Here is a 20,462-nt window from a genome sequence, read left to right as displayed (position 1 = left end):
GCCTGTGGTCTACCTGCCCCCAGGCAGGGGTTGCAGATCTACCTGGGGGTTTAGCTGAAGTGGAGCCTTTCAGGGTACAGAGTCTTATCTTGGGACTTTGGGTTCTAGATGGTGCTGAGACTCCAAGTTGTTTGGGATTTTTCAGAAGCATAGACAGACGGACCAAACCACTGGGCCAAGCACCTCCCAAGGGTGCACTTGTATACTGGTGATGAAAATTCAATCTCTCAAACATGTCTCTGATTGGAGGGCCAAAGTGCTGCTGACATCAGGGTATGGTCCAAGCAGTGAGGGCAGAGCCTGGGCCAGCTAAACAAAGGCTATCTTTCCTACCAGCAGCCCCATTCTTCCCCAGACCACCAGTAATAGGAATATGAGAACTCTGAGGATTCTCTGTCTTGTTCTATGAGTAGAGCCTAGGAACTCCTTTCCCCTGGGAGTTAGAGGGAGGTGGGAGACTCACCCACTTCTGTAGCACATGTCACCAACCACCGCACCATTTCCCGGCGCCTCCAGTTAAGAGTTGATAAGGTCATCCTCATCACCTGGGCAAAAAAGAGGCATTTCCACTTAGCTAAGCATAACTGTTAGGACTTCTTCATCCCCACTTCCCCCTGCCATTCATTTACACAAGTATTTACTGGTGCTTTAAGCAGCCATCTCTCTCCTGATAAGTACAGACAGGTTTGTTTAATTTCTGTCCACCCCTCCCACCAATCAGGTAGAAGGCTTTTCTGATGACCTGTAACAAATAAAGTCCTTATTATCACACCTTGCTTGACTTGACTTGGAAGGATGAGGGGGGGGGGTGGGGAGAAAATGAGAGCCCTATGGAGCCTAAAGCTGCATTGCTTCTGTCCTTAACTTCAAAATGGAGCTGAATTTACAGAGTCCTTACCTAGAGGCCTAGCTGACAAGTTGTATTCTGGGGACACAGAAAGAACCAGGCTTGGTTGGTTCAGGCCCAGGGCCTCTGGGATCTTATCTTCTACTGATGATAATTCCCTAGACCAGAAGCCTAAAGCAGGAATGACCCACTCCTCCTTCATACCTGTAACCCCAGCTCCAGGGCCACATTGAGCAGGGTGCTGTCAGTACTACTGTCAGTGGGAGTGGCAATCTTGAATGCATCTTGGGCCAGTTTGAAGATGAGAGAGGAAGAATGGATGTGCTTCTGTATTGCTTCCAGAATCGTTCGGAGCCTCAGAGTGTCCCCTATAGTTGCAGAGACAAAAGGCAGTGACAGGTCTTCTTTAAAACCTCCCTGAACGGTCCACTGATCACATAGGTACTAGCTGAACTGGCTACTATCAATTCACTGAATGCTTCTGAATGCAACCATCCCTTTTGGGCAGACAAGCTCTGTCTCCACTAAACCCTTTAGATCTTTGATTTCTTTCATCAAAGTTTTTTTTTTTTAAAGATTTGTTTATTCATGAGAGACACAGACTGAGAGAGAGACGCAGAGACATAGGCAGAGGGAGAAGTACAGGGAGCCTCTTCACAGGGAGTCTAATGTGGGGCTCAATCCTAGATCCCAGGATCATGACCTGAGCTGAAGGCAGGCGCCCAACCGCTGAGCCACCCAGGCGTCCCTCATCAAAGTTTTATAGTTTCCCTCATATAGATCTTGTATATATTTTGTTAGATTTACTGAGTCCTTTTTTAGAGGGTGCTAACGTAAATGTATTGTTTTTTTTAAAATATTTTATTTATTCATGAGAGACACAGGGATAGGCAGAAGGAGAAGCAGGCTTCCTGCAGGGAGCCTAATATGGGACTTGATCCCAGGACCCTGGGATCACAACCTGAGCCAAAGGCAGATGCTCAACCACTGAGCTACCCAGGTGCCCCTAAATATATTGTTGTTATTTTAATTTTATTTTTTTAAAGATTTATTTATTCATGATAGACACACACACACACACACACACAGAGAGAGAGAGAGAGAAGCAGAGAGAAGTATGTTGTTTAACCTTCATGTTTTTGGGATTTTTCCAGTTATCCTTCTGTTATTGATTTCTAGTTTAATTCCACTGTGGTCTGAGAGCATACTTTGTATAATTTCTTTCAAATTACTTAGGTGTGTTTTATGGTCCAGAATGTGATCTGTCTTGGTGAATGTTCCACGCGAGCTTGAGAAGAATGTGCATGCTGTTGTTATTTGATGAAGTATTATATAAATGTAAATTGGATCAAGTTCATGGATATTGCTATTTAGTTCAAGTATATCCTTACTAATTTTCTGCCTCCTGGATTTGTCAATTACTGATAGAAGGATGTTGAATCCTCCAACTACAATAGATTTGTCTATTTTGCCTTGCTCAGTTTTTACCTCACACATTTTGGTGTTCTTTTGTTAAATACACATTAAGGATCATTATGTCTTCTGGAGAACTGACCCCTTTTATCACTAAGGAATAATCCTCTTTATCTCTGTAATTTTCCATGTTTTGATGTTGTCTTGTCTTAAATTTATACAGGCACTCAAGCTTTCTTTTGATTTGTGTTAGCATGGTATACCTTTCTCCATGTTTTGTTGTTGTTGAACTCTGTGTTTAAGAAATATATTTTTTTTAATTTTTATTTATTTTAGGATAGAGAGAGAGAGAGAGAGAGAGAGAGAGAGAGAGAGAGAGAGAGAGAGGCAGAGACATAGGGAGAAGCAGGCTCCATGCACCGGGAGCCCGACGTGGGATTCGATCCGGGGTCTCCAGAATCGTGCCCTGGGCCAAAGGCAGGCGCCAAACCGCTGCGCCACCCAGGGATCCCCAAGAAATATTTTTAAAGATGAAAAAAAACAGGGCAGCCCCGGTGGCACAGCGGTTTAGCGCCGCCTGCAGCCTAGGGCGTGATCCTAGAGACCCTGGATGGAGTCCCACGTGAGGCTCTCTTGCATGGCTCTCATGCTTCTCCCTCTGCCTGTGTCTCTGCTGATCTCTGTCTCTATGAATAAATAAATAAAAAACAATCTTAAAAAAAAATAAAGATGAAAAAAACAGACTGGCTAAACTACCATGCATGCTTTCCTGGGAGAATATCTTTCCCAGACTCTTCCTGCTTTCAGTGCAGCTAGTCTGGCAGTATGGAAAGTGAGGGCCAGGGTGCTGACACTCTTTGTTTGTTTAAAGCTCTGGCCTCTGTTTTTTCTTTTAAGAGAGAGAGTGCACAAGTGAGGGGAGGATTAAAGAGAGAGAATCTCAAGCAGGCTCCGTGCCCAGCACAGAGCCTGATGCAGGGCTTGATCCCAAGACCCTGAGATCCTGACCTGAGCTGAAATCAAGAGTCAGATCCTTAACTGACTGAGCCACTCAGGTGCTCCGGGCCTCTGTTTGAAAGGCAAAGCAGATAAGTTCAGTCACAGAGAAATTAAATATCTGCCTAAAGGTACTGGGATAAAGATGAAGCCCAGTGATGTTCAGTGTTTGTCCATAGGGCCTATTTGCTTGTTCTAGCACTCTTTACCAGTTTATTATCTATCTAATTTGAGGTAAATATATATAATAAAACTTGCTATTTTAACCATTTTAAGTGTACAACTGAATGGTACTAGTCACATTCAAAATGTTGTGTAAATATTACCACTATTTGTAAAACTTTAATCACCCCGGACAGAAGCCCCTGGTAAAACTCTAATCTACTGTCTTTAGTAATTTATCTGTTGTAGCTATTTCATACAAATGTAATCATATAATATTTATCATTTTGTATCTGGATTATTTCACTTAGCATGTCTTCAAGGTTCCCTCAAGTTGTAGCATGTTATCATAATGCCATTTATTTTTATGATTTAATATCCATTTGTGTGTGTGTGTATATATATACATATATACACATATACATATATATATATATATTTTTTTTACTTATCCATTCTTATGTTGAAAGATACTTCAGTTGTTTCCAACCTTTGGCTGTTATGAATAATGCGGCAATGAACATTGATGTGTAAGTATCTTTTTGAATCCCTCTTTTCAACTGTTTTGGGTGTATACCTAGAAGTAGAATAACTGGGTGATATGGTAATTCTATTTAAAATTTTCAGGAGCGGGCTGCCTAGCTGGCTCAATCAGTGGAGCCTGTGACTCTTGCTCCTGGAGTCATGAATTCAGGCCCCACACTGGATCTAGAGCTTACATTAAAAAAAAAGAAAAAAGTAAAATTTTCAGGAACTGTTTTCCAACAGCAGCTGCTGGAATGCTTGACATCCCAATTTCTCCACATCTTTGCCAACACTTGTTTTATTATTTTTTATAATAGCCATCCTAGTGGATGTAAAGTAGTATCCCATTGTGGTTTTGATTTGTATTTCCTTAATGACTAATGATGTTGAGTATGTTTTCATTTGCTTATTACTTATATATCATCTTTGAAAAAATGTTTAAGTCTTGCATATTTTTTAAATTGGGTTGTCTATGAGAGACTCCTAACTCTGGGAAACAAACTAGGGGTGGTGGAAGGGGAGGTGGGCGGGGGGTGGGGGTGACTGGTGACAGGCACTGAGGGGGGCACTTGATGGGATGAGCACTGGGTGTTATTCTATATGTTGGCAAATTGAACACCAATAAAAAATAAATTTATAAAAAAATGGGTTGTCTTTTTGTTGTTGGGTTGTAATTCTTTATATATTTATTAAGCCTTTATCAGATATAAAAATTTACATAGTTTCTTCCATCCTGCAGGTTGTCTTTTTTTACTTTCTTGACAACATTATTTAAGTTTTTAATTTCTTTATGGGCAGCCCCGGTGGCCCAGTGGTTCAGTGCCGCCTTCAGCCCAGGGCGTGATCCTGGAGACCCAGGATCAAGTCCCGTGTCGGGCTCCCTGCATGGAGCCTGCTTCTCCCTCTGCCTGTGTCTCTGCCTCTCTCTCTCTCTCTCTCTCATGAATAAATATATAAAATCTTTTTTTAAAATAAAAGTTTTAATTTTTAAAAACATTTTACTTTTAAGTCACCTCTACACACAATGTAGAGGCGCTTGAACTTACAACCCTGAGATCAAGAGTCACATGCTCCACCAATCAAGCCAGCCAGGCACCCCCAAAAGCTTTTAATTTTGATGAGGTCCAATTAATTTTTTTCCTTTGCTGTTCATAGTTTGATGTCATATCTCTTTTTTTAAAGATTTTATTTATTTATTCACGAGAGACACACAGAGAGAGGCAGAGACACAGGCAGAGGAAGAAGCAGGCTCCATGCAGGGAGCCCGATGTGGGACTTGATCTCCAGGATCATGCTCCGGGCTGAAGGCGGCGCTAAACCCCTGAGCCACCTGGGCTGCCCTTGATGTCATATCTAAGATCCCACTAACAAGTCTGAGGTCATAAAGATTTATCCCTACATTTCCTTGTATGAAGTTTATGGCTTTAGCTCTTATATTTAGGTCATTGATCCCTCCCTTTACTTACTTATTTATTTATTTCCCCTCACAGTTACATTTATTCACACCACAGAGGACACAACACATCTACAAGTGTATGGCGGGGCTCCATGTTCCCGGGTAAGAGAGTGTGCTGAGATTTACAGCCAAACTGACGTTCCATCTGGTATGTACTCTGAGCTGGCCATGAACAGGGGCAGGACTAGAAGCTTTCAAAGCTTTACTTCTTTTATCAGCACTCCTGATTTTATAAATGATGATGCTTATTAACCCCATTCCTAACTAAATCTCATGGTAAGCTTGGGTATAGTAGGGCTTCATGGGGATCCAAACATTTTTAACAAGGTTTTGAAGCATCTCAGTGCAAGACCCCCAGCTCAGGCTGCTGTAACATCCACTACCAATGACTCAGAAGGGTCACCCTGTGTCTTTATATTTAAACTGGGTTTCTTGTAGACAGCGTATAATTAAGCCTTCAGTTTTTTGTTTTAAATTTGCTGTCAGTCTCTGTCTTTTAAAGATTTATATTTTTATTAAAGATTTATGCATTTAAGAGAGAGAGAACATTCCAGTGTCAGGAGGGGCAGAGGGAGAGCAAAATAACTCTCAAGCAGGCTCCCCAACTGAGCACAGAGCCTGATGCAGGGCTTGATCCCAAGACCCCAACATCATGATCCTAGCTGAAACCAAGAGTTGGATGCTCAACTGACTGAGTCACCCAGCACCCCAGTCTGTCTTTAATTGTTGTATTTAGACCATTAACACTTAAATGATTACTGATATAGTTGGATTAATATCTACCATATTTGTTATCTGTTTTCTATTCATTACACTTGTTCTTCTTTTTTTAAATCTCTTCCCTTTTTGGCCATCTGGCTTAAACTGAGCATTTTTTTAATGATTTATTTTTTTCTTATCAATTATACTTCTCTTAAAAATTATTTTAGTGTTTGCCTTAGTATACATTTACAATAAATCTAAGTTTATTTTCAAATAACTATACCATTTAATAAGATACCTTATAATAGTATTCTCAATTTTTCCTTTCCTTCTGTAACATCATTGCTGTCATTCATTTCATTATCTTTAAGCTATAATCACCCAATATATTGTGTCTATACATTGCTATTATTATTTAAATTTTTATTTTTATTTTTTTAAAGATTTTATTTATTTGAGGGAGAGAGAGAGAGAGAGAGAGAGAGCGCGAGCAAGCATGAATAGGGGTTGGAGCAGAGGGAGAAGGAGAAGCAAGCTCCCAGCTGCTTGAGCTGACTGAGCCTGATGCAGGGCTCAATCCTGGGATCCTGGGATCGTGACCTGAGCCGCAGGCAGATGCTTAACCAACTGAGCCACTCAAGCCCTAAATTTTTTAAACAGATTTTTAAGATATTTATTTATTTATGTATTTATTTATGTATTTATTTATGTATTTATTTATTTGTTTATTTATTTATTTATTTATTTATTTATTTATTTATTTATTTATAGAGAGGGATGGAGGGAAGGAGGCAGAGAGAGTGAAAATAAGAATCTTAAGCAGGTTCATATCCAGCATGGAGCCAGATGTGTGGCTCCGATCTCACAACCCTGAGATCATGACCTGTGCCAAAATCAAGAGTTTGATGCTTAAGTGATTGAGTCACCTAGGCATCCCTAAGATTTTATTTTATTTTTAAAGATTTATTTATTTATTAATGAGAGAGAGAGAGAGAGAGAGAGACATAGGCAGAGGGAGAAGCAGGCTCCCCTCAGGGATCCTGATGTGGGACTTGATCCTGGATCCCGGGATCATGCCCTGAGCTGAAGGCAGATGCTCAACCGCTGAGGCGTCCAGGTGTCCCCTTAAGATTTTATTTTTAAGTAGTCTCTATACCCAACATGGGGCTCAAACTTACAGATCAGAGATCAAGAGTCACATGCTCTATCAGCTGAGCCAGCCAGGCACCCCTGCTATTATTATTTTAAACAAGCAGTTATCTATTAGCTCAACTAAGAATTTAAAATACCCAAAGGTTTTATTTTACCTTCATTTATTTCTTCTCTAATACTCTTCTCTTCTTTATGTAGATCTGAGTTTCACATCTGTATAATTTTCCTTTTTTTTTTTAAAGATTTTATTTATTTATTCATAGAGATGCAGAGAGAGAGAGGCAGAGACACAGGCAAAGGGAGAAGCGGGCTCCATGCAGGGAGCCCTATGTGGGACTTGATCCTGGGTCTCCAGGATCACGCCCTGGGCTGCAGGTGGCGCTAAACCGCTGCGCCACCGGGGCTGCCCAATTTTCCTTTTTTTCTGAAGGACTTCTTGCAAAGCAAGTTACTGGCAAAAGATTCCCTCAGTTTTTGTCTGAGAAAGGCTTTATTTCTCCTTTACTTTTGGAGGGTAATTTATTTGGATACTGAATTCTAGGTTGGTGGTTTTTTCTTTCCAATACCTTATATATATTTCACTTTACTCTCTCTTGCTTGCATGGTTTGTGTAGTGGTGTAATTCTTATCCTTATTTCTCTATAGGTAAGATGGTTTTGTTCTCTGGCTTCGTTCAGGATTTCTCTTTGGTTTCCTGCAGTTTGAATAGGATATGTTTAGAAGAAAAATTTTTGGTGTTCTTACTTCTTGGTCTTCTTGGTATTCCTGGATCTGTGTTCTGGTGTCTGTCACTAATTTTGGAAAGTTCTCTGCCATTACTACTTCAAATATTTCGTCTGTTCCTTTCTTTCTTCTCCTTCTGGTAGTCCCATCATGTATATGCTAGATATCTTTTTTAATTGTCCCACAGTTCTCAGTATTATATTCTAGGTACCCCATCCCACCATTCTTTTTTTCTCTTTGCATTTCAATTTAAGGAGTTTCTATTGACAGTTATAATTTAAAAATTTGGAAATATTCATATGGTTCAATGTTGAAAAGATACAAAAGGTAAATAACTAAAAATTCTTTCCCCTCCCTCACCCCTGACCCTCATTCACCCACTTCTAACCCTATATGCAATCAATAGTATGGGTTTTTTAAAATTTCCTTCCAGGGGATCCCTGGATGGCTCAGCGGTTTAGTGCCTGCCTTTGGCCCAGGGCGCGACCCTGGAGTCCCGGGATCAAGTCCCGCGTCAGGCTCCCGGCATGGAGCCTGCTTCTCCCTCCTCCTGTGTCTCTGCTTCTCTCTCTCTCTCTTTCTCTCTCTCTCTCTCATGAATAAATAAATAAATCTTTAAAAATAATAAAATTTCCTTCTAGGATATTTGATGGATATAAGAAAATACATTATCTAGTTCCACTCCTTAAAAAAGCCCTCATAAACAGTAGCCTAGTATACAAAGATTCACATATTATTTTTCCCCCCACATATCTTGGAGGTTCTTCCACATTAGCATATAAAGAGCTCCTTTTCTTTTAAATGGCTGCACAGTATTCCATTTATGGATGTACAGATCCACAACCCCTTATTTAAAACCCTTGGTGTTCTGGAATTCAGAACTTTTTTAACAGAAAGATAATTTATGCACACATTATACATAATCCTTGCAGGAGGCTTGGGGCAAGACCCTATAATTAAATACACTGTGAATAAAAAAATATTCACACTAGTTGGGATGAAGAGCAAAATCAGTTTTTTTATTCATCACTACAGCTGTAAACTGAGAAATGAAATGGTGCGATACAGATCACAAATACTTCGTATTCTTTATTTCTAAGAAAATATTCAATAAAATATTTTGTAAAACCAAACTAAATATCTCTATATATACATGCAACAAATATTTGCTACATTTAATTTCTTGAGGATCTAGGTCAAAAGGTTTCATCAAGTTTGTTATTATTGTTACCAAGGATCAGAATTAGATATTTAATGATGGGCCAGGAATGGAATTCTTTAATGATAAAGCAACACTACAATAGATGATCTTTAAAAATCTAGGGTAATGTATCTTATTAATATGGTTTTCTAGATAGTTTCTTTAATTAAGTAAGCAGCCACAACCTCATCACTGATAAATGCATATTATTCAAGCTCAATTAAATGCTCATGCATTTCCCCTGTACTACCCTTGGAGATTTTTTCCCATCTGTTGTATCTCACCACTGTCATCACTACTAGTCTCATGCTTACTTAACATGAAACCAATGTTAACACTATTGTAGCAATTTTTCTATCTTGCAAGGAATGTACAATAAATACTTTTATTCAGATTTTTTTTGATATCAGATTGCTCTACCTCAGTGCTTCTACAACCATAGTGATCATAAAGTCATCTTGAGAATTTGTTTAAATATATATTCTTGAGCTACACCCACGGAGATTCTTTCAGGGGGTCTGGAAATTTGCATTTCTAACAAGCCTCCAGGTGATGCTGATGCTGCTTGTCCACTGACCACACTTTGAGTAGCAACAAGATTCTGACTTATTTAGACTTCCAGTGAATAAAGTTTTAGTGAAGTAATAAAACTATATGTATCATCTCATTAATGTCACAAAATCCTTCCAAGTCTTTATCTACAGGTTTACTTTCAAACATTATTGTAAGCCAAAGTCTCTGCCAAATCAATCATTCTGAGCGCCAGCAACTGTGTAAATGGCATCATTATGGCTTGATATTTAAAAATAACTTTTTAAAGAAGTCTTGGAAATTAACTGCTGCTAAGCATAGAGTATGAAAAAAGTATTTATATTTGCTCCTCATTGGGAGTGAAATTTCTTGGTCATAAGTTCAGGAGGGGTATGTGTGGAATGGTGGCAGTCCAGGAATAGTATATGGTTTTCTTCCAGTTCAGGTTCTGTGCAACAAGTTCATATCATTGGTACAGAGTATTGAGTCCATTAGAAAAATCTTTTACTTATGCTTTTTTTTTTTTTGTTTACACCCTAACAAATAAATTGTGAACAACTTTTGAAACATCTTGGATATTGGCTGTTTCTAACTTTACCTGTCTGGTGCATTGACATATCCTGGGACTTTCAAGCTGTGCTTAAAACCTTTTGCTTATTAATCATTATTAGTTTTTTTTTTTTTTTTAAAGAATACAGGCTAGAACAGAACTGTTTCATCAGCATTGTATACATGTTTGGTACTAAGGTTTTCCTTGAAAGTTATCTTAACAGGGGATCCCTGGGTGGCTCAGCAGTTTAGCGCTGCCTTCGGCCCAGGGCGTGATTCTGGAGACCCAGGATTGAGTCCCATATCAGGTTCCCTTGCATGGAGCCTGCTTCTCCCTCTGCCTGTGTCTCTGCCTCTCTCTCCCTCTCTCTGTGTATCTCATAAATAAATAAAAATCTTTAATAAAAAATTATCTTAACAAATTTATCAAAATAATTTTTACTTCATGATAAATAGAAGCTTCTTCATCATAGATATTAAGATATTTTATACCATGATGCTTCCTAAATTTCTGCAGCCAGTCCTGATATTTTATACTCACCTTAAATATGTTCAGTCCTTCATGACATATTCTAGCTTTTTTCATGACCAAAAATCAGTCAGTGGCATAGTCACACACTGCTTCATTGTTGAATCTATTCAATCATGGTTATGTCAACATCTTCATTTTTTGCCCTCTGAAAAATATTCTGTTCTTCATTAGGCCTGGGTATTGTTGTCCCTGGTAAAACTTCAACACTTTTTCTGTTTTTTTCAAGTCACATGTTGTGTTTCCCAAACCCTATTCTTTGGTAATATGCCTCACAGACATACCTAATCAAGCTTCTACACTAACTCTGTTTTCTTTTTTTTTTTTTTTTAACTCTGTTTTCTGTGCTACTAAAAATGATAGATGCTTTCATTTCTTCTTATTCTTATCTTCAATTTTCTGGACATTTTATAGGACAATTGAACTCAAGTGGACAAAATGACAACACAAACAAAGAAGGCAATACAGTATCAGTGAACAGCAAAGATGTATGTGACTAAGAGTGTTGAACAACTAATGCCTAATGTCAGCAGAGGTCAGGTTTGCTGTGAAACTTACGAAAAGTTTGGATTTTCACAGCTTTTCAAAGTCCATGTAAGAGATTTTGGACATAATATATTTTTAATCCGTCTCCTATTGATGAATACCTAGAGTGTTTCAAATATTTTAAAATTACAAACAATGTTGGACTGAATAACCTAGTACAAACATCATTTCACATTTGGGCACAAATATATTTTTAAGATAAAATACTAGAAATGAAACTTCTGGGTCAAAGGAAATATGCACTGTAATTTTCCTAGCTATGCCAAACTACCCTCCACAAAGGATTACCAATCTATACTCCTACTCCATCCACACCTTTATAAACACAATGTTTTATCAAAATGTTTTCTTTTATTATTTATTTTGAAATAATTTCAAATTTACAGAAATATTTCAAGAATAGTAGAGTGGTCTTTTCTTAATGTTGAAGCATTCAAAGTAAGTATGTGACTTAATGCCCCATCACTCCTTAATACTGTAGTCTACACTTTTGGTAAACAAGCAAACTGTTCTACATACTCACTATACAACCATCAAAATAAGGAAATTAATCTTGATATATTATTATCATCAACTACAGATTCTATTCAAGTTTCACCAGTTGTTCCAATAATGTACCTTATAGCAAACATATTTTATACAAGATCATATGTTGTATTTAATTTGTCCTGCCTCTTTAGTCTTCATCATTTTGGAAAAATTCCTCCCTCTTCCCTGGACATTCATGACCTTGACATTTTGCAGATTAAACTAGTTATTTTGTAAGTATATCTTTCAATCTGGATATGCCTGGTGTTTCCTGAAGTTCTTATAGCTTCCTAAGTGGTGATATATAATTTTGACTTGACTCATTTCTGATGGTCTTAACTGTGATTATTTGATTAAAACGATGTCTGCCAAATTTCTCTATTGTAAAGTTACATACTATCCCTTTGTGATTGACAAGTATTTTGTGGAAAGATACTTTGAGTCAATGTAAATATCCCTCATCAAATGTTCATCCACTAGTTTTAGTATCCATTGATGTTTTCTGGGCTGAATTAAATATTATTATATGGTCAACTCCAAAGTTGTTTCCTTGTGACCTTAGTAATCCCTTCTTCCCTTCCACCATAGCTTGCCCCAGCTCCCATTCCCAGGAGACTACTGATCTTCTTTCTGTCACTATAGTGTGCATTTTCCAGAATTTTATATAAATGGAATAACACAATATGCAGTTTTCATTTGGTCTGACTTCTTTCACTTAGCAATAATTATTTTGAGATTCATCCATGTTGTAGTGTGTATCACTAGTTCATTCCTTTTCATAACTGAGTAGTATTCCACTGTATGGTTAAAATCACACTTTTTTTTTGTCCTTTCACTTATGGATGGATATTTGGATTGTTTCCAGTTGTTGGATATTAAAAACAAAGCTGCTATGAACATTCATGTTGCCTAATTTGTACAGATTAGGGATCCCTGGGTGGCGCAGCGGTTTGGCGCCTGCCTTTGGCCCGGGGCGCGATCCTGGAGACCCGGGATCGAGTCCCACGTCGGGCTCCTGGTGCATGGAGCCTGCTTCTCCCTCTGCCTGTGTCTCTGCCTCTCTCTCTCTCTGTGACTATCATAAATAAATAAAAGTGTTAAAAAAAAAAGAAAAATGTTAAGAATTTGTACAGATTACTTTAGAGTACTACCTAGGAGTGCAATGCAGATTGTATTTGTAGGTATCCATTTAACTTTTTAAAAAATTATAAAATGTTTTTTCAAAGTGGTCTTGCCACTTATGTTCCTGCCTGTAGTGTCTGAAAACTCCACTTGCTCCACATCCTTGCCAGTCCTTGTAGCTTTTTTAATTTAACCTTTTTCTTATTGTGATTTTACTGTATTTACCTAAGAACTAACAATATTGAACATTTTTTTCATGTGTTTATTTTCCATCAGAATATCTTCTTTGTTGGAGTTATCTCTTCATATCTTTGCTCATATAAAAAAAAAGAGTTGTTCTTTTTCTTATTATTGAGTTTTGAGAACTCTTTACATATTCTGGATGCTAATCCTTTAGGAGATATGTGATTTGCAAATATTTCTCCCAGTCTGTGGCTTGTCTTCATTTTTTAAAAAATTTATTTATTCATGACAGACAGAGAGAGAGAGGGAGAGAGGCAGAGACACAGGCAGAGGAGAAGCAGGCTCCATGCAGGGAGCCTGATGTGGGACTCGATCCCGGGTCTCCAGGATCAGGCCCTGGGCTGAAGGCGGCGCTAAACCACTGAGCCACCCAGGCTGCCCTTATCTTCATTTCAATAGAGACTTCATAAAGCAAAAGTTATTAATTTTGGTAAGTCCAATTTATCAACTTTTTCTTTTAAAAAGGGTTGTGCTTTTATTGTTGTATCTCCAAAATCTTTGCTTAACAAAAAATAAAAATTATTTTTCCAATGTTTTCTTCTAAAAGTCGTATAGTTTTGGCTTTTACATCTAAAAGCTTGATGTAAAACTTCTTGATCCATTATAAGACAATTTTTGTATCTATTGTAACATTTGTTAAGAATGTTTTTCTCAATGGAATTGGCTTTGCTGTTTATTAAAATAAACTGACCAAATATGTATGAGTCTAATTTGGGACTATTCTTTTTCACTGATTTGTCTATCTTAATACAAATAATTCCACATTGAATATTATGCTTTATAATAAGTCTTGAAATCAGATAGTGTTAGGTTTGCTACTTTTTTTCCTTCTGCAAAATTGTTTTTGGCTACTCTAGGTCCTCTGAATTTTCATACAAATTTTAGAATCAGATAATATCTATCTCAAAGGCTGTTGGAATTTTGATTGGAATTGCATTGAATCTATACATCACTTTGTAGAAAATCAACATTTAATAATATTGAGTCTTCTAATCTATTGGTGCAGTATGTCTTTCCATTTATTTTTTTTTTGTCTTTCCATTTATTTAGGTCTTCTTTCATTTCTTTCTGTTTTGTGATTTTCATTGTATAAGTTTTGAACACTTTTTGTTGAGCTTATTCTCAAGTATTTCATATTTTCTTATACTATAATAGTATTGAATATTTTTAAAATTTCAATTTCTTTTTTTTTATTTTTTATTTTTATTTATTTATTTATGATAGAGAGAGAGAGAGAGAGAGGCAGAGACACAGGCAGAGGGAGAAGCAGACTCCATGCACCGGGAGCCCGACGTGGGATTTGATCCCGGGTCTCCAGGATCGCGCCCTGGGCCAAAGGCAGGTGCCAAACCGCTGCGCCACCCAGGGATCCCTAAAATTTCAATTTTTAATTGTTCATTGCTGGTACACTGATTTCTGTATACTGATTTTGTATCCTGTAACTTTGCTAAACTCATTATTAATTTTATTAGCTTCTTGTAAATTTTAGGATTTCCTACATAGATGAGCATGTCATCTGAGAATAGACAGTTTTACTTCCTTTTTAAGATTTTATTTTTTTGATCTTTTTTTTTTTTTTTTATTTATGATAGTCACAGAGAGAGAGAGAGAGGCAGAGACATAGGCAGAGGGAGAAGCAGGCTCCATGCACCGGGAGCCTGACGTGGGATTCAATCCCGGGTCTCCAGGATCGCGCCCTGGGCCAAAGGCAGGCGCCAAACCGCTGCGCCACCCAGGGATCCCTAAGATTTTATTTTTAAGGGGGATCCCTGGGTGGCTCAGCGGTTTAGTGCTTGCCTTCAGCCCAGGGCGTGACCCTGGAGTCCCGGGATCAAGTCCCACGTCAGGCTTCCTGCATGGAGCCTGGTTCTCCCTCTACCTGTGTCTCTGCCTCTCTCTCTCTCTCTCTCTCTCATGAATAAATAAATATAATCTTAAAAAAAAAAGATTTTCCTTTTAAGTAATCTCTACATCCAGTGTGGGGCTTGAATTCACAACCCTCAGGTCAAGAATCATATGCTCCACCAACTGAGCCAGCTAGGCATCGCTCCTTCTTCTTTCCTAATTTGGATATCTTTTTTTTTTTAAATTTATTTATGATAGTCACAGAGAGAGAGAGAGAGAGGCAGAGACACAGGCAGAGGGAGAAGCAGGCTCCATGCACCGGGAGCCCGATGTGGGATTCGATCCCAGGTCTCCAGGATTGCGCCCTGGGCCAAAGGCAGGCGCCAAACCGCTGCGCCACCCAGGGATCCCCATCCTTATTTATTCTTGAATGAGATTTGGTAGTTTGTATTTTTCAAGGAATTAGACCACCCTGTTTATATTATTTAATTTATTTACAAAATTGTTCACAAAATTCCTTTGTTATCATTTTTATGTCTTTAGAATTTGTTGTGATATCACCTTTCTCATTCTTGGGATTGGTGATTTTCATCTTTCTTTTTTTCTTCATCAGTCTGGAAAGAGATTTCAATTTTATTTTTCTTTTCAAACAAACAGGGTTTGGTTTCACGGATTTTATCTACTGTTTTTCTACATTCTATTTATTGATTTATGCTATGATTTTTATCATTTCCTTTCCTCTGCTTTGAGTTTCATTTGATCTTCTTTTTCTGGTTTCTGATTAAGGTGGAAACTCAGATCACTGATTTGAAACCATTCTTCTTCTCAGATATAGGCATTTAGTGCAAAAATCTCCTTCTATGTAAAGCTTTAGACATATTCCAAAAGCTCTGATATGCTTTTCTTTCAGTTTAAATATATTCTAATCCTCTTTTTTTCCCCCTTTGTCCAGTGAGTTATGTGGAAGTGTGTCATTTAATTCCCCCAAATTTGGTGGATCTTCCAGTTATCTTTTTATTATTGATTTCTAATTCAACTGAGGTTGTCTGAAAAAGTTTATTTCACTTTTTTTTTAAAAAAGACTTTATTTATTTATTTATTTATTTATTTATTTGAGAGAGAGAGAGAGAGAGGCAGAGACACAGGCAGAGGGAGAAGCAGGCCCCATGCAGGGAGCCCAACGCGGGACTCGATCCTGGGACTCCAGGATCATGCCCCGAGCCGAAGGCAGATGCCCAACCGCTGAGCCACCCAGGCGTCCCTCACCTTTGTTTTTGAAAGATATTTTAGAATTCTAGGTTGACAGTTTTTGAAAAGTACTGAAGAATTTTCTCTACTTTTTTTCTGGTTTATACTGCTTCTGGTGAGAAACCTGCTATCATATTTAATCTTCTGTATTTTTTTTTAATCTTCTGTATTTTGTATATAATATGTCTTTTTCTCTCTTTTATTCTTTTAAGTAACATTTTCTCTTTTAAGACTGGTTTCAAACAACTTGATTATGATGTGCTTTGGTATGGTTTTCTTCGTGTTTCTAGTGCTCGAGGTTAACTGAACATCTTGGATGTGTAGTCATCCTATACTGCTGGGAATCTGATACTCCATGCCATGCCACTGACACCCTCTCCCCAAGCCCCTACATGGATGCCTATTGTCAAATTTATTGATTTTTGCCTATAAGATTGGTGAAAAATGTTATCTCAGGGTAATTTTAATTTGTATTTTTCAAGGGAGTTCAGATATTTAATTGTTCAAAAATTACTTATCTTCTTTTCTGTGAACTGATCATATTCGTTGTTCAATTTTTGTGTTGGTGTATTCATCATTTTCACATTGATTTATCTGTATCTTTTACCTTTTCCATAAAGAGCATATATTTTTGGGGCAATAAAATATAACATAAAATTAATTTTAATAAAAAATACCTTAAAATATCTAGTTTTCTGGTATCAGAAAAATGCTCATAACCCATGCTAGCTAGTATTTCATTATAGCTTCTTAGGGGCTTATTTTCATTCTTTTTGTGGTGAAACCTATATAGCTAATAGGGAAGTATGTGAGTTTGAAAACCTGAGAGTCACTCTGGGTTGCCTCTTCTGGAAATATCACAAACTTTCATATCTGTAAAGAGATTTACAGCTCTAAGTCATGACTTCACTGGACTTCCAGTGGCCCTGGAGAGGCTGATAGGATCACTGACAATGAATCCCATTTTATAGATTTTGGACATGAGGCTTGCAAAGATGAAGTGACTGTTTCATATGGATGGTTAGATTTAGAAATTACCTTAAAGATGATTTCATTTTATGTACTAAGCATCCCACAATTAGTGACAAAAGCAAAATTCTGCCTTGGGCCTGGGTGCTCATTTTAATGAGAGCAAAGTGAGGATCCCTATCACTCTAAGTAGTCAAGAATAGCTTTTCTTCTTCAGGAGACTGCAGACCAAGCCCCTAGCAGGCCATGACTGGGCTAGCATAGTGGGGGTACTGGAGCCTAAGGTCTATCTATGCTCACCTTTGGCAGCAGTCAGCATGGTGGAGGCCAGTTCACATTGCTGTGATTCCAAGTGTCCAAGCGTGAACCAGCGAGGGTAACGGCTGGGCACCACAGACACCATATGGTGAGGGTGAGAAGTGTCGCCTGTAGAAGTTGAGTTTTCTAGAACAGGTAACCTAGAAGACCCAGGGAGAGTCATCAGCCACCATCCAGACTCCTGACATTGAGCCACCTTAGAGAAGTTTGTTCTTTGGTGGGGAGGAACTGGGCAGGAAAGGATTAACTAAGAACTTTAAAGGCTGTTTTTTTGTTTTTTTTTTTTAATGTAGGCTCCATACTCAGGATGGAGCCCAACACAGGGCTTGAATTGATGACCCTGAGATCAAGATCTGAGCTGAGATCAAGAGTTGGACACCTAACTGACTAAGCCACCCAGGCACTCTGAGCTTTAAGGGATTTAAAACCTAGAGTACTATATTGTATGTAAGGTGAGTGCCTTGGCACTTGCAGAACTCAAGCTGAATACTCCTTAATGCAAATAGATTTGAAAGGCATTCAAAAGCCCTATGATTACTTTTTAAAGTATAAGAAATATATGCCAAGGAAGCCTCAGCAATCCCCTTCTGTTTGAAGTGAAGAACTCTCTTAGCCTTCTGATCTAACTAAAATTCTTCTTCTGTATAGTCTGCTGCATCCTAGAGGTCTACCTGCCTGATCCAAAGACCCCATTCTAGTTTTTTGGAAACTGGATAACTATAGCTCATTGTTCTCAAGTCCTGGTATAGAAATAATTATTTTTATTTCCTCCAGATGCATCTGTGACCTATGCCTGGGAACCATGACTCATTTGAGCTACAGAAGGGCTCAAACCTATTCTCAAGCTGCCTATTGGGCCCCAGAACAAAGATACTCAGGTCTTGGGTGCTCCATATCTATTAAAAACTCAGGGGCTTCCTCAGATGACCCACCAAGAGTACAACCAGGGAGCCAAGTGAATTTCCAGCAAGGTATTCCAGATAGGAATCCTCAATCAATATGAATATGCCTGAGCATATTAGGGTAGGCTTGATCCAATATTGTCAGGTCTAATAGAACAGCAAAGACGGAAAGAGAAGAAAGTGAGATAAAGAAAAAGAGCAAGGGAGACTTGCTTTGATGGAGGCAACTGGCCTGGGAAAGGGCTACCTACCTCATGGCACGTAAGGCTAGCTTATAGGACAGGTCTGGATCATGAGGCAGCAGAGCTGAGAACAAATACTTGGCAAAGGTATGCATGGGAACACTCTCTCGGTGAATGACTTCTCCTAGACCACTGAAGGGGCCTCCTGCAGGAAAAACATAGGACAGCCAGTTATTTATCTACATGCTTCTATTTGCCAAGCTGTACTTAAACTGTAGGATCCTGCACATGTTTGCTAGCCAGGAGAACTTGAACTACACTTTAATGTAAAAAACGATTCTGTACAGTGCTCTGTTAGAGACAGGAACCCAGAGTTACAGGCCTAAGGTACTGTGACAAAAGCCCTTCTCTACTTACCTTCTAGTAGTAAGATGCACTGTTTCTGCAGTGTTTGTACTAGCTCATCATCCAGCTGCAGTTCCTGAAGTCGACTCAGGAGCTGCTCCTCATTACGGCACACCTTGTCCTGTGCGTAGAGGCCTTCAGGCATCACCCTCTGTTGACCCATCCCCATCAGAGCAACTTCCAGGGCCAATGACAGGAAGGACTCATGGCTGTTTGGGCAGCCTGTAGCCACAGGTACATGCTGGTACACAGGGGGTCTGCTTTCATTCATATCTGAGGGCAACAGGACCAGATTCTTTAGGTCAGCTCTGTGGATTCTTATACTCCTCTCTCCCTCCCACTTTGGAAATACAGTTAGGTCAGCAGATATCACAGGGAAGCGGAGTCAGAACCTCAGAGCAGTAAGGAAAATATCCTGAAAAAAGATTATACAGAGCCACAAAGATTTCTAATTCTTTCCCAATATGTGAACTGGCTAGACCAGTTGGGAAGAAGTAGATCTTATATTAATCTTTTGCTAACACATTATCTAATACCATACTTATCTGGTTTTATGTCTGCTTCCCTAAAGTATGAGCACCTTGCCGTATGCATCTCCAGGGCCTATTATATGAAAGAAGCTAAGTGTACGTCATTGGTGAATAAATTCCAAGTGCAATCTCAGGTTTTCAAGATGTAAGTGTCACTGTGCAGATGAAACAGACCAAAGGTGATGACTTCCTTTCAGGGGATTAGAGGGACAATAAGGGCAGCTCTAGCTTAGACTGGGGCCACCCCTTGTATCTCTACCCAGAGAAATCCAAATCCATCCAGTTAAGCTATTACTTCTGTAACATTTCCAACTTCTATGTTATTATTACTTTATATGTTCCACCTCTGGGCTCAGAGTTTCAGAAAAAGAGCACAGGTTTTAAGTATTACAGGAGTTTAAAGTCTTGGTTTCTTTTCTTTCCCCTCCACTCATCTGGTAATTATTTATGGAAGACTATTAAAGGAAAGGTATTGCACTTAAGTGCTGGGATCACAAAATAAGTAAGTCATAATTTCTACTTTCAAGGAGCTGAAGTCTAGTAAGATAATTACTTATAAATAAATTGTAATGCAGTGGGCTAAATACTCTAATAGATGTAGGTATATAATATGGTGATGGCAAAAGGAGAGAAAAGCCAATTCTGTCTCTAGTCCTTGCTACATTGAGACTACTAAGTCTCTTCCCTTCTAGTTCTCATTGGTAAAATTAGAATATAACCATCATGAGGAAGAAAGTTCAAAGGACCCATGAGAGTCTTACGCAATTGCAAGGGTTACACACACTCTTCTTGTTGGAAGTTCTTTCCACTTCAAGACTGCTCTGATACTTGGCCTCTG

At 38.6% G+C, this 20,462-nt stretch overlaps 1 protein-coding gene and 1 pseudogene across 4 annotated transcripts in view; both read right to left on the bottom strand.

Annotated features, from left to right (window-relative positions):
* The window catches only part of ZSWIM5 (zinc finger SWIM-type containing 5), a 194,680-nt gene that overhangs the window by 3,274 nt on the left and 170,944 nt on the right, over positions 1-20,462 (bottom strand). For 2 of the 4 annotated variants that reach the window (XM_055341809.1, XM_055341808.1), the window contains exons 9-13: positions 19,107-19,367; positions 18,759-18,894; positions 17,588-17,745; positions 1,052-1,215; positions 464-545 (exon numbers count right to left, since the gene is read on the bottom strand). In XM_055341809.1, the coding sequence (XP_055197784.1) occupies positions 464-545; positions 1,052-1,215; positions 17,588-17,745; positions 18,759-18,894; positions 19,107-19,367 (801 nt within the window). Of the gene's footprint in view, positions 1-463; positions 546-1,051; positions 1,216-17,587; positions 17,746-18,758; positions 18,895-19,106; positions 19,390-20,462 lie in introns of all 4 variants that reach the window. The other 2 variants (XM_055341810.1, XM_055341811.1) reach the window with 1 other exon arrangement.
* On the bottom strand, positions 5,469-5,738 carry LOC129520450 (ATP synthase subunit ATP5MJ, mitochondrial-like; annotated as a pseudogene).

This window comes from Nyctereutes procyonoides, unplaced genomic scaffold (genome assembly GCF_905146905.1).
Source record: "Nyctereutes procyonoides isolate TBG_1078 unplaced genomic scaffold, NYPRO_anot_genome, whole genome shotgun sequence".
Lineage (NCBI taxonomy): Eukaryota > Metazoa > Chordata > Mammalia > Carnivora > Canidae > Nyctereutes > Nyctereutes procyonoides.
The sequence above is the reverse complement of the archived record's forward strand: the minus strand, read 5'-3'. Positions and strand labels throughout refer to the sequence as shown.